Raw genomic sequence first — 13,782 nt, 5'->3', positions numbered from 1 at the left:
TGCTTGTGGCTTCCTGTGCCTGTTACCCTGCACGCCCAATTCTCTTAAATTCTCTTGCTTAAGGCAAGGATTGGCTAGCAACCACACCTTGGCTTAAATGTGGCTGGTTTTTTAGCCCTTGGGATTCAGTTTTGAAATGAACTCTTAAGATCAGGATTAGCAAATGGTATGTATATATACGCTATAGACAGATGGCTTCCCTGGCCCGTAGCTCAGTTGGTAAAGAATCTGCCTGCAGTGCAGGAGACTCGGGTTCGATCCCTGGGTCAGGAAGATCCCCTGGAGCAGGAAATGGCACTCCACTCCAGTATTCTTGCCTGGAAAATCCTATGGATAGAGGAGCCTGTCAGGCTTCAGTCCATGGGGTTGCAAGAGTCTGGACTCGACTTAGGGTCTAAACCACCATGTATAAGACTATAGCAACTGCTTTGACTGGGGCTTGAGATGCTTAAAGGAGAAACACCATGGCCAGCTAACCTGTTGTTGTTCGTGGCTAAGTCCTGTCTTCCTCTTTGCAACCCCATGAACTGTAGCCCGCCAGGGTCCCCTATCCTTCATTGTCTCTGGGAGTTTGCTCAGATTCATGTCCATTGAGTTGGTGATGCTTATATAACCTGGGCTGATGTTTATATAGAATCTTAAGTAAGGTTGCAGTTGAAACACAATTCTTGAATTATTCTGTGCTTGGACCAATCTAGGGTGGGTTGAGGGTGTCTTTCAAAATAATACTCTAGTGGTTTTGGCATGTTTGGGTCAAGTTAATCCTGAGAGCTTCCTGAGGGTGGGTGAGTTTGTTCCACACGTTTTGCTATTGGCTTGCAGCTCACCTGGGAAATGCATATTTTAGTGTTCACTCAACTCTGCTACCTCTGTTGTCTGGCACGGGGGTTCCCAGGGACCTTGAACATCTTGGCATCTTGACATTGTACTTCTGTTGCTGCTTCCATCTCCTGACCTCTAGAAAGGAGATCTAGAAAGCATTAAGGCTGCAGTGTCTTAGCTGCAATCATTGCCAGTGTCTTAGTGGCAATCATCGCTTGCCAGTTGATGATTTAGATTTAAATGTTAGCTCTGTCCCCTAGTTATGCAATAGAAGCCCCTCTTTGCTTCCCTTTCCTATAATCTGGGCTGGGCGGGAGAAGTTAAGAAGGAAGATTGACAGAGCACTTAACAGTCAGAAGCTTAGGAAAAGTTTGGGGAATTTTTGCCTTCAGGTTATTTGGCCCATAGCCCTTCTTTATGCATTTATTGTCCTTCCTTTAAAAAAAAAGACTCAGGAAGCAAAGAAAAATTAAAGCATAGTACAACGCACATGCATAACCTACCACCTAGATTGAACAATTATGTTTTGACATCTTTGCTTTATCTGTGTTTATGTGTGTGTATGTGTATATGTATATTTCCACTCCACGTTTCTTTCTGTAAGACTTCCCTCCAAATTTGTTAGAACTGCCAACCTTTCTTTTAAAGGTTTAGGAATCATCGTCTTCTCAATTTCCTCTTTTTTCTTTATGTTTGCAAAACTTTTTCCTGAGTAAACTTGGCTGCTGTTTCTCATGACCCCTTTCTCTGGATTGTATTGAAACAAGAATTCACACTCAGAAAAATAAAGTCATTGTTTCCTATCAGCAGGGACTTTAACGAAACTTTCCCCTTTTATTGGCGGTGGGATTTTTTTTAAGGGAGAAATCATCTTGTACAGGAATTCTTTAGTATCTGAACTTAGGAATTAAATAGATTCAGGTACATATTTTGAGGAGGTGGGGCTGGTAACCATCATTATCTGAACTCTCATTTAGATCTGAAGTCCAGGAACCACATAACTTTGGGTAACAAAACCTTTCTTATTATCTGAATTCCTTTTCTCTAAACAGAGGAACCACATAGATTCCAGTATCAGGAGATACTTGTATGGTAAGGAGGAAAGTGCTCGTTTTTTATCAGAACCCGGTCTTACATACCTACGTAGACCTATCAAAGGTCATGAAATTTAATTTGATGTTGGCAGCTGGGAGAGTGGGGGAAACAAGCTTGAGATAATATCATCATCCTTAAATAGTTGTAGTTATCTCTTTATTTGTGACTGTAATTCATTTGAGATAGACCTTTAGTGGAAATTGAATTTGTGTTTTTTTAAGTAGTCACTGGTCTGTTGGGATCTGAAATATTTTCTAATAGAAAACAAGGTTATTGGCCACAGTTGAAGTATCTGGTATTTACATAATCTCTCATCTTTACCTCCGGGCAGCCATCCAGCCTGGGTGCAAGATCTGCCATTGAGTTATGGGTCCTCTGGCTCCTGCAGTCTGATGGACAGGGCAGAGCAGCTCCCTGTGGTCATGTGATATCTTTGTATTGAGTTTACAGGGTTTGTCAGTATCTGTAAATACAGTGAGTCTAGACAGCAAGTGATATGACACAGCAAAGAGGATTAACTTGGATGGAAACTAGATCAAACCTGATCTTTTTTTTTGAAGTTTTGTGGTAAAATACACATAACATGAAATTACTATTTTAATCATCTTTAAGTGTACGATTCAGAGGGATTAAGTCTATTCCCAATGCTGTGAACCTTTATCATCCATCTCCAGAACTTTTTCATCATCCCAAACTGAAACTCTCTGCCCATTGAATGATAATGACACATGATCTTTGCTCCTCTGTCTCTGGTAACTACTGTTCTACTTTCTGTCTCTGTGAATTTGCCTATTCTATGTGTGTCTTATCAGTAGAATCATGTAATTTTTAATCTTTTGTGTCTGGTCTGTTTCATTCAGCATTAACAGTTTCAAGGGTCATCCATGTTGCAGCATGTATCAGAATTTCATTCCATTTTAAAATCTGAATAATATTCCCTATATGTATAAACAGCATTTTGTTTAACTATTAGCCTGTTGATGGGCATTTAGGCTATTTGCACCTTTTGACTATTGGGAATTGGCTGCTCTAAACATTGGTGTACAAGTATCTGTTTAATTCCCAGATTTCAATTATTTTGGATACATATGCATAAGTGGAATTGCTGACTTATATGAGAATTCTTCATTTAACTTTCTAAGAAACAACTACAGATTTTAAGTGAAAGTGAAAGTCGCTTTGGCCACCTGATGGGAAGAGCTGACTCATTTGAAAAGACCCTGATGCTGGGAAAGATTGAGGGCAAGAGGAGAAGGGGACGACAGAGGATGAGATGGTTGGATGGCATCACCGAATCGATGGACATGGGTTTGGGTGGACTCCGGGAGTTGGTGATGGACAGGGAGGCCTGGCGTGCTGCGATTCATGGGGTCGCAAAGAGTCAGATATGACTGAGCGACTGAACTGAACTGAACTGAAAGTCGCTTAGTCATGTCCGACTCTTTTGACTGTACAGTCCATGGAATTCTCCAGGCCAGAATACTGGAGTGGGTAGCCTTTCCCTTTTTCAGGAGATCTTCCCCACCCAAGGATCGAAGCCAGGTCTCCCACATTGCAAGTGGATTCTTTACCAGCTGAGCCACAAGGGAAGCCCATGAATACTGGAGTAGGTAGCCTATCCCTTCTCCAGTGGACTTTCCTAACCCAGGAATCAAACTGGGGTCTCCCGCATTGCAGGCGGTTTCTTTACCAACTGAGACATCAAGGAAGCCCACAGTTTTAAAATATATTTTAAATGTAATTGTGACATCATATTTTTGTGTTAGTGAAATTTGATCAAAATCTGTATTTTAGTTAATAATACTGTATCACATGTTAATTTCCTGTTTGTTTTTTTTTTTTACAACATAGTATTTCTGTATATTCTCAGAATTGGATTAGAAGTTTCAAACCTCAATTTTTTTTTTAAAATCACTAGATAGTAAGCTTTCTAGCCTTTTAGCAGTAACACTAGATGTCTGAATAAGTGGAACTGTATCAAAATTTTGAGTGAATATAAATTAGAAATTTAGTATTCTATTCATACTTAAACAAGTGGAATCAAAATGTCATAAATTTTTTAGCTAGACAAAAATGGAGAAGTTTTCTAAAATATATATTACATTATAATACTATTTATGTATTTGTGTGTACAAATGCTTTTCTATTACACTTGATAAAAGCTTGAAAAAGAACAACAATGAAAGAGAGACAGAGAAACTGGAGAACGTAAATGAGATGGGAGTGCTAAACATGAAACAGAAAAAGTGAAACAAACAACGAAAGTAAAAGATGATCATATAGTCCAGTTGTTTTTAAACATGGCTGCTCATTAGAATCACATCTGGAGCTTTGGAGAAAATAACAGTGGCTTCTGTCATCTTGGGGAGGTTACTTAAACCCCTTTGAGCCATGGTTTGCTCATCTGTAAAATGGAGCTAATAAGAGCTACCTTAGCATCAAATAGATTTGTATATTCGTGTTGCATCATTTAGCTGAGCATTGATGATGACGTTTTTTTAAGTCCTTTTTTGTTTACTGGAGCTGAGTAACAACTGGTCAACTCAGATGGAATAACAATTAGTTTCCATTGAATTTAGCAAATGTGTTTTTGAAAACCATCTTTAAGTGATAGAAATTTTCACAAATGTGGCATAAGAATTCTTCCTACTTTCTAAGTATTGGATGCCGGAGGGAAGGTTCAGTTGGAAGGGAGACTTTTGATTGTAAGGTGCTTTCTCCTTAACCCTATCAGGCATATTTGGCTACAGAGGGGAGAAAGAAGGGTCTTATGGAATCTGACTGGGTGATGCCAGGAGCCAAGGGGTTAAGTTGAACCATTTTGGCAGATTGGCAAAGGGCATTCAGGCTGGGTAATTAAGGCTTCATTTCAGGAGATCACTGATGCATCAAAGTTGTTAATTAGTTTTATGAAAACAGATTGTACAACCACGGGGAGATTGTAATTGGGTAGTAATTGAAAATAACTCAGTGCTAAACCTTAGTTGAGGAACCAGTGGGAGTAACTTGGAAGGAGAAAGGGAGCTGGGGGGTCTGCAGGTGGTGAGGGGAGAGAACGAAAAAGCCGTAGTGAGACAAACAATAAGCGAGACAATGTGAAGAGAGATGACCTAGAGTAACCTTATTCTTTTAGAAATGAGGAAACAAGTCTGAAAAGGGACAAGGTTTTTCTAAGACCACACAGCTAGTTATCCATAGGTTTCTTTTCTTCCCTTGCCATGATGTTCCAGGATTGGCATGACTTTGATTCTTAGGAGTTGACTTTGAAGATCATGAAACATGCTGAAAAGAAGGCTTCTGGGGCTGGAGTCCTGCACCCTTTCATGTTTGCAGAGTATCCTCAGGGATGCTGTTCCATCACAGGAGAGAAGCAAAGTCTTCTCAAACCCTTGTTTTGTTGATTTACCACCCTCGCCGTAACTACATCTTCTGCATCCACGGTCCACCATCCCTGGGGCTGGAGAAACTCTTCAGGCTTCCACAGTGCATCATCCTAGGAAAGGCCAGTCAACAGGGAAGTGAGTTTTGGTTTGATATTAAAAGAGGAGCGTTAATTTTTCATTGGGGTATAGCTGATTTACAATGTGGTGTTAGTTTCGGATGTATAGCAAAGTGATTCAGTTATACATCCACATATATTGTGATATTGTTGTTTAGATCCTTTTCCTGTAGATGTTGTTACAGAATACTGAGTTCCCTGTGCTACATGGTAGATCCTTGTTGATCATCCGCTTCATCTATGGTAGTGTATGTGTGTTAAGAGGGGAGTGAGTTTTGAGCTTCAGTTTCAGGTTGTGATTTGACTGCGCACCCAAAACGGGCAGGTGGATTTGGGGAGCTGGTTGAGGGAGGGAGGGGTGGGTTGCAAGAATAAACTAGAGTTTGCTCTTTCCGGTGCTACCTGGGACAAGTTACATCGTTGTTCTCACCAACGCTGCCCAAGCCTCTGTAACCCAGAGACATTCAAGGCCACAAATCTCAGTCAATAGCTTGTGTACCTAATCTCTTTGATTGGTTCCTTGTACTCAGTGGTTCTGGTAAATCAGAAAGGCAAGTAGTCAGCAGTGAAGCTTTAGGTATGACTCAGGTGTCAAGTACGGTGAACCACTTATCTCTCTTTTCTTATCCGTTTGGACCAATAAATACAGTATCTGGAAGGACAAAGTGCCTTTGCATGGAAACTAATCAGGAGAACATTTGGGGTTCATTTGGCCAAAATCATTGGGGTTTAGCGATTTACAATGTGGTGTTGGGTTTATAGTTTTGGGTGTAGAGCAAAGTGATTCAGTTATACATCCACATATATTGTGATATTGTTGCTTAGATTCTTTTCCTGTAGATGTTATTACCGAATACTGAGTTCCCTGTGCTACATGGTAGGTCCTTGTTGATCATCTGCTTCATCTATGGTAGTGTATGTATGTGAAGAGGGGAGTCATGTCAAATCGTGTGGTCTTGAGCTTCACACCATAGACCCATATAGATTTGGGCTACTTGGGAAGCTCTCTCCTCACAGTCCCTGCTCCCTCCCCCTTCTTGGTCTGTCTTTCTGTCTAACCCTTATTTCTCAACTGAGTCTTCTAAGTTAGCACGATTACCTCATGGCTATAGAGCAAAAACAACTCTACTATTCAAGTTTCTCCAAAGGAACTTCAAATATCTATCTGGTGGATCCATTGCCTTTACTGGCCAAGTTTTCCCAGAGGCCTTTAAGTCAGTATTTGCCTCGCTGCAATAAGTTGGGAGGACTGTTGTCCTTTTGTACCTGTGAACGCTTAAGAAAAGTATAGAGAGGTGCTCAGTCAAGTAGATGATTTTCCAGCTGTCCTGTTCCGTGGCTATCAATAAAAATAAGAACTATTACAGCCACATTTTCAAGTTAACAGGGAAAACACACTTACCAGTGGTGAGTGTGTTTTTAAAATAACATTGTTTTTCTAATTATAAAAATTAATGTTCCTGTAGAGGGGCTCTGTATCAATATAGAGGGGTGGGATGGGGCGGGAGATGGGAGGGAAGTTCAGAGGGGAGGGAATATATGTATACCTATGGCTGATTCATGTTGAGGTTTGACAGAAAACAACAAAATTCTGTAAAGCAATTATCCTTCAATAAAAGAATTAATTTAAAAAAGTTAATGTCCCTGTAGAGCATTTGGAAAGCTTCAAGAAGAAAAAGGAAAAACTAAGTTACTCAGGATCTCTTTTGTGAATATTTTGATAAGTTTATGTTCAGATCTTTTCCAGGAGGATATAGCCTGTTTCTGTAGACATCTGGCTTTCTTGTTTAGAGCATTTGTCTTCTTTTTTAGTACCTGAATCTTTTTATAAGTGCTCTTTATTTGCTATAAACTCAATACTGAACCATGAACTTTCTGAACTGATAAAGAATTAATTATTACACACATCCTGAAGCCCCGATTTCTTTTTCTGTTGTTTATTATTTTTGGTTGCACTGGGTCTCCCTTGCTGTATGGGGGCTTTCTAGTTGTGGTGAGCGTGGGATACTCTTCGTTGCAGTACTCGGGCTTCTCATTGTAGTAGCTCCGCTTGTTGCACAAGCTCTAGGTGCCTGGTCTTCAGGAGTTGAGGCTCGCAGGCTCTAGAGCACAGGCTCAGTATTTGTCGAGCATAGGCTTTAGTTGCTCCACAGCATGTGGCATCTTCCCAGACCAGTGGACTCCTATCCACTGTACCACCACGCAAGTCCAAGCCTCAATTTCTTGTTAGAGAAAGCACAGGTAATACAATGTTTGAGTTTCAGTGTTGCAAACCAATTTTGATAGATATTGTCAACAGGAAAATAAAGGGAGGAAAGAAGTTTCTAGGGGCAGTTTTTTCTTTTTCTGATAGGCAAAAAAATGCAGGTAACTCTAGAGAAATCTGGAATGCAACCAACTACTGTGTATCTTGTACCTAGTAACAGATATCTCTACTTGGTAGCAAAACTGATTTTCTAGAAAGATGCTTGTCAAACAGTCGATTGTGAGCGCTATTGTGGAGATGCTAAAACCATTCCTAGTGGCATTTTCCCATTCACTCGACTCACTGCTAATGATTGGACAGCACCGCTCCAGCATTCTATCTTTCCAAATTGTGTTGGGAATCATGTGCTTAATTTCCACTGATAAGATCCTTTGGTAAAAATGGGGGGAAAATTAAATAATGAACTGAGTTCAGGAAACAGGTGGGTGGACTTCTTAGTCTGTTGGCATGTGACTTGTGGGTGGGAATTTCTTTTTAAAGCAAGAATAGTGCACTATATATTGGCTGACTGCATTATCCGTGTACTGGAGTGTAGACAAGTGTTCTTTGTCTAATTGAGTTCATGAATGGCCATGTGCATTTTCAAGGAGGAGGGGCGCATGCCAAGGCCTAATGAATTCAGATCTTCAAAGCATATCTATAAGGGCTTCCCTGGTGGTCCAGTGGTTAAGACTTGCTCTTCCAGTGTAGGGGGTACAGATTAGATCCCTGGTCAGGGAACTAAGATACCACATGCCTCAGGCCAAAAAACCAAAACATGAGACAGAAACAATATTGTAACAAATTCACTAAAGGCGTTAAAAATGGTCCACGTTAAAAAAAAAAAAAAAACGTATCTGTAAAGCTTGGCTGTGGATCAGAAGGGGACTGGTGGGAATGCATGTTACCCAAATCTTAAGCTTGCACTGGCAGCAGAAGCAGGATGTTGGTGGTTTGTACAGGGGACAGATGCTTTGGGGACATTAGACGTGCCATCATCAGAGGTCTTCAGAATCTGCACTCAGTTGCAAGAATTTATCTGGGCTCAGAGGTTGTAAAAGAAGCAGTTGTGCTTTTCTTTGTACATTTTACCACTGGTCAGCGTCAGGCTTTGAGATGAGGGTCAGTGTCCTCCTGATTGAGGAACTTGAAAGTGTTTCGCTTGACATGCATGGAGTCGAGTCATGAGGTTTATAATGAGGGTGATTAATAGCTCTGGGAAGAGCACACATCATCCCTTGAACCCTGCCCTGTGTCATCTGGCCACCTGGCTCCCGGATATCCCTCCCAGCCAGAAGAGCAAATAAAAAGATAAGTCAACCGACTGGGAGATGCCACCAGTACCTGCCACATTTCTAACCTATGGTGTCAAATGACAAGGGCAAGTAGAGATAACCAGCTGGGCTGAGTTGAACATTGGCTTTCTCCCAGGATCTGTGTGCCCTCTTGGGCCTCGGTTATTTCACCTGCAAAATGGGGTGATACTGCTTGTCACTTCTGCCCATCTTCCATGTGCATCCTGGTACAAGCCACAATTATACCTCACTTGGCCACCATGGCATCATCCTACCTGGTCTCCACACGGTTGAGTCCCAGAGCTAGTTTGAAATGGGAATCAGGAGATGTAGGGTCTAGTCTGAGTTTTGCCACTTCCTGGCTGAGTGCCCTGAAGACAGTCACTTATCTTCTCTGGGCCTCTTTCCTTACCTGTAAAGAGAACGGTATATTCGTTTGCAAGGGCTGCTGTGATAAAGTATCACAGACAGGGACGCTTAAGCATCCGAAGTGTATTTTCTCACAATTCTGAAGATTAGAAGTTTGAGATAAAAATGTTGGTAGGGTTGATTCTTTATGGTGTGCAGAAGATGACCATCTTCTCCGTGTCTTCGTGTGGCTTCCCCTCTGTGTGTCCGTGTCCTCATCTCTTCTTACAAGGACATTGTTCACATTGGATGAGGGCCCAGTTGCACCTTCATTACCTCTTTAAGGTCTTGTCTCCCAAAATAGTCAGTCATGTTCTGAGGTATCAGGAGTTATGAATTCAACATATGAGTTTTAGGGGCACACAAATTCATCTCGAAACAGACAAGAATATGCTGTATATTATCTAACCTATTTCCAGTGGTACAAAATTATATTGTAGGTTGGGGATCTTCCTTTTCACTTTCTTGTCCAGTTACACTCCTGTGAGGTAACAGCTTGATATACACATAATTCCTCATTTTTAATCTTCATACATAATCCTCAGGTGTATTTTGAAGGGTTTATGAGTCTGTGTGTATGTGTATGTATTGCTAGATAGCAATAATGTAAGTTATGGACTGTCAAAATGGGAGAATTTCTCTATAAAATGTTAAGTGGAACAAAAAGTGTCTGGAAAGGGCTTTTAATTTCATTTTTCTCTATAATTTTTTAATTAAAAATTTTATGTTTATGTTTTCAGTTGAAGTAGAGTTGATTGACCATATTCTGTTAGTTTCTGGTGTGCAGCAAAGTGATTCAGTTTTTTATATATATATATATATATATATATATATTCCTTTTCAGATTCTTGTCCATTATAATTTCTATAATTTTGGACTATGTAGTTCACAATGGTTTGTTTCTTCCCACAGCTGGACACTGACAAGCTGGCTCTCCCCATGAGCCCCAGCCCGCTCGGCCCCAGCCCGATCCCCAGCCCCAACACGAAACTTGAGAATTCCACGCTCCTGACAGTGGAACCGTCCCCTTTGGACAAGAACAAGGGCTTCTTCGTGGATGAGTCTGAGCCCCTCCTTCGCTGTGACTCCACTTCCAGCGGGTCCTCCGCGCTGAGCAGGAATGGCTCCTTTATAACCAAAGGTACAGATGGCTGGCAACCCGCATTCGTTCTTAAGTCTCCTCCAGAACAGCCCCTGGGATCTCTCCCTCTATCAGTTCCTCGTTCCAGTAGGAGTAGGATCAGCTGAATGACCTACTCTGGCCTCTGAGGTGAGGCTAGCCTGTGAGAAACTACATCATTACCCACCCGGGACCTGCCTGGAAAATCTTTACAGCCCCTCCTGTCTGGCTGGGAGCCTGTGTCCAGGAGTATCAGTCACCCTTAGTCCTCATGATGTTATCAAGTGTTTCGGGGAAAGTCCGATAACGTGTAGTCTGGCAGGGTTTTCTTTTTTCCTTTTTGCAAATTATTTACCAGGCTTGTAGAACACAGGGATTTAAAGTATAACTTATCTTGAGAGTCTGGAGTATAGGTTTTATTGACTCACATTAAAATTCGCTCTATTAAGCTTGGTTGCAAATAATGTTTTAAAGATTCTGGACTGACGCTTTTGGTAAATAATCTGCTACTTGCAGTTCTGAATAGCAGGGTAGGGAATTAACAGGTATACTATATTGATGACTGACTTTTGTTAGAAATTTCCTAGTTTGGGTAACACCAGTTATATTTTACTGAAAGGGCTATATTTTATGTTATAGTTTACATATTTATAAAATATATTCTATTTTACATGTTTATATTTTATATAGTCATATATTTATTCTTATAAAGATTTATATTTTAGTTTGTAATTTGGTACATATCATCTTTTAGAGAATACATTTTATAATGGTAATAATAGTTTAGTTTCTTACCCCATTTTAAGATATGACCCAACAAAGCATTATTTTATTTATGTGCCTTGGCTCTTAGAAGTTTACTTTTAAAATATAACAAAGTGAAAGTCGCTCAGTCGTGTTGAACTCTGTGCGACCGCATGTACTTCTCCAGGCCTGAATGCTGGAGTGGGTAGCCTTTCCCTTTTCCAAGGGATCTTCCCAACCCAGGGATCGAACCCAGAACCCAGGTCTTCCATATTGCAGGTGGTTTCTTTACCAGCTGAGCCACAAAGGGAAGCCCAGGAATACTGGAGTGCGTAGCCGACCCAGGAATTGAACCAGGGTCTCCTGCAGGCAGGTTCTTTTACCAACTGAGCTATCAGGGAAGCCCAAAATATAACAGTGTAATTAGAAAGTCAGATGAGCTGATTATTAACTTGGAATGTTTGTGGGGGAAAGACTGGGCTGATCTTTGCTTCCTAACACACACTACAGATGGGAAAAGTAGTGACATTTCTTTCTTTTAAGTTTTTTTAAGTATTTCAGCATCCTCCTGAGTTTTGGAAGAACTTAGAAGTCACTTGAGTCCAGGCAAAATGTCATGTTCCATTAACAACCCAATCAAGCATATCCTTAGGCCAGTCTTGCTTGTTATCTTATGCACAATATTGGCAAAACCCACCGTGTTGTTTACAATGTGCCAGAGCTTCACTCCCTCACCTTGTCAGGGGTGGGGACAGCCTGGGGAGGGGATCACTGTCACCTTAACCCTCCTGTTCCCTAACGCGGTCCCTTTACAGCTGTCCTCTCCCTTCTCTTCCCTGCAGAAAAGAAGGACACAGTGCTGCGGCAGGTGCGCCTGGACCCCTGCGACTTGCAGCCTATTTTTGATGACATGCTCCACATCCTGAACCCTGAGGAGCTGCGGGTGATTGAAGAAACTCCGCAGGCCGAGGACAAGCTGGATCGGCTCTTTGAGATCATTGGAGTCAAGAGCCAGGAAGCCAGCCAGACCCTCCTGGACTCTGTTTATAGTCACCTTCCCGACCTGTTGTAGAACATGAGGAATACTGCACTCTGGAAATTACTCAATTTAGTGGCAGGGTGGTGGTTTTTTTTTTCTTTTTTAATTTTTATTTTTTTGGTGTGTGTGTGCGCGCGTGTGTGTTTAACGGAGTATATGGCCAGTGTTTTGAGTTCTTTCTTTTTAAAAACCCATCTGGGAAATTAGCATATAAGCCTTTTCGACTGTTTCAGAATATCCACCACTGAAGTTTTTTTTTTAGGTTCCCTATTTTCTCTGTTTTGCCTTTGTATGTATTCTCAAAATTGTTCTGTGCACTTTAAATTCACTTAATGAACCACAAAGGCAGTGTGGCTTTTCTCACACACTGGATTGTGAGGCTCTTAACTTCTCAAAAGTGTCATGGCATCTTATGAATGCTATAAGCCGTCTTTGTGTCTCAAAATCCACTTCTGCTTTTATTATTACTATTTTATTATTCGTCATTTATGGATTTTCTTAAGGGTTTGAGAAATGTAAGACCCCATTGAGTTACTGTAATGCAATTAGATTTTGAGTTATCTTTTTAATATGCCTTTTTGGATAGTTCATATTCATGGCTGAAACTTGACCACACTGTTGCTGATTGTATGGTTTTCACCTGGACACCGTGTTGAATGCTTGATTACTTGTGCTCCCCTTACGCTAATCTGCTCTGGGCTGGAGACATGAAGTCCTCACAAGCCATCACGACTTTACTATTCGAGTGGCTTGACAACCAGGCCACCAAAGAACTTGAACTTCATCATTTAGGGATTGAGCTGTTCTGGAACCTATTGCTGCACTTTGGAAAGTCACAATTGAAGTGCTGGTGACAACCGGCACCTTTTCCAAAGGGAATTTGCCCAGCTTTGCTTGACAAGATGTCTTGTTTTTTATACACACATAGTCAATAGGTCCAGTCTGCCCTCAAGGCCTTGGTCTTGGTGGGTTTCCTTCATTCAATCACTTTAATTAAAAATGGCTGCAGCTGTAAGAACTCTTACTGATATATTTGCAACTCTGCTCCCATTTATAGACGTGCTGTCTGATGCTCAGTTGATGGATTCTAGCAGAGGTGGTGTGGACTCCCTTTGTGTGGGTGGGGTTTGTGGGTATAATGGTGAGGGACTGATATCAGAAAAATGCCTTCAAGTGTACTAATTTATTAATAAATATTAGGTGTTTGTTACTTGAGTAGTTGAAGTATATTTAATCCTTGTCTTATCTGTGTGTTCAAGGCAGAACTCTTTAATCAGTCTCTTAGAAAAGTATATTCTAAAAACTTCAGCTTTTCTAGGGACTTCTCTGGTGGTTCAGTGGTTACAAATCCACCTTGCAATGCAGGGGACCTGGGTTTGATCCCTGGTCGGGGAACTAAGCCCCCATGCTGCAACTGCTGAGCCCACGTGTTCTGGAGCCCGTGGGCCACAACTAGAGAGCCCACTCGCCACAACCGGAGAGTCTGCGTACCTCGACGAAAGACCCATGTGAGGC

General features: G+C 41.3%; 1 protein-coding gene across 1 annotated transcript in view; it reads left to right on the top strand.

Annotated features, from left to right (window-relative positions):
- Positions 1-13,482, top strand: part of TNFRSF21 (TNF receptor superfamily member 21) — a 63,837-nt gene extending 50,355 nt beyond the window's left edge. Inside the window, exons 5-6 of the mRNA NM_001076911.1 lie at positions 10,277-10,505; positions 12,071-13,482. Of these exons, the coding sequence (NP_001070379.1) occupies positions 10,277-10,505; positions 12,071-12,300 (459 nt within the window). The 3' untranslated portion in view covers positions 12,301-13,482. The remainder of the gene's footprint in view (positions 1-10,276; positions 10,506-12,070) is intronic.
- Positions 13,483-13,782: the final 300 nt, after the last annotated feature.

Source organism: Bos taurus, chromosome 23 (assembly GCF_002263795.3).
Source record: "Bos taurus isolate L1 Dominette 01449 registration number 42190680 breed Hereford chromosome 23, ARS-UCD2.0, whole genome shotgun sequence".
Classification (NCBI taxonomy): Eukaryota; Metazoa; Chordata; class Mammalia; order Artiodactyla; family Bovidae; genus Bos; species Bos taurus.
The sequence above is the reverse complement of the archived record's forward strand: the minus strand, read 5'-3'. Positions and strand labels throughout refer to the sequence as shown.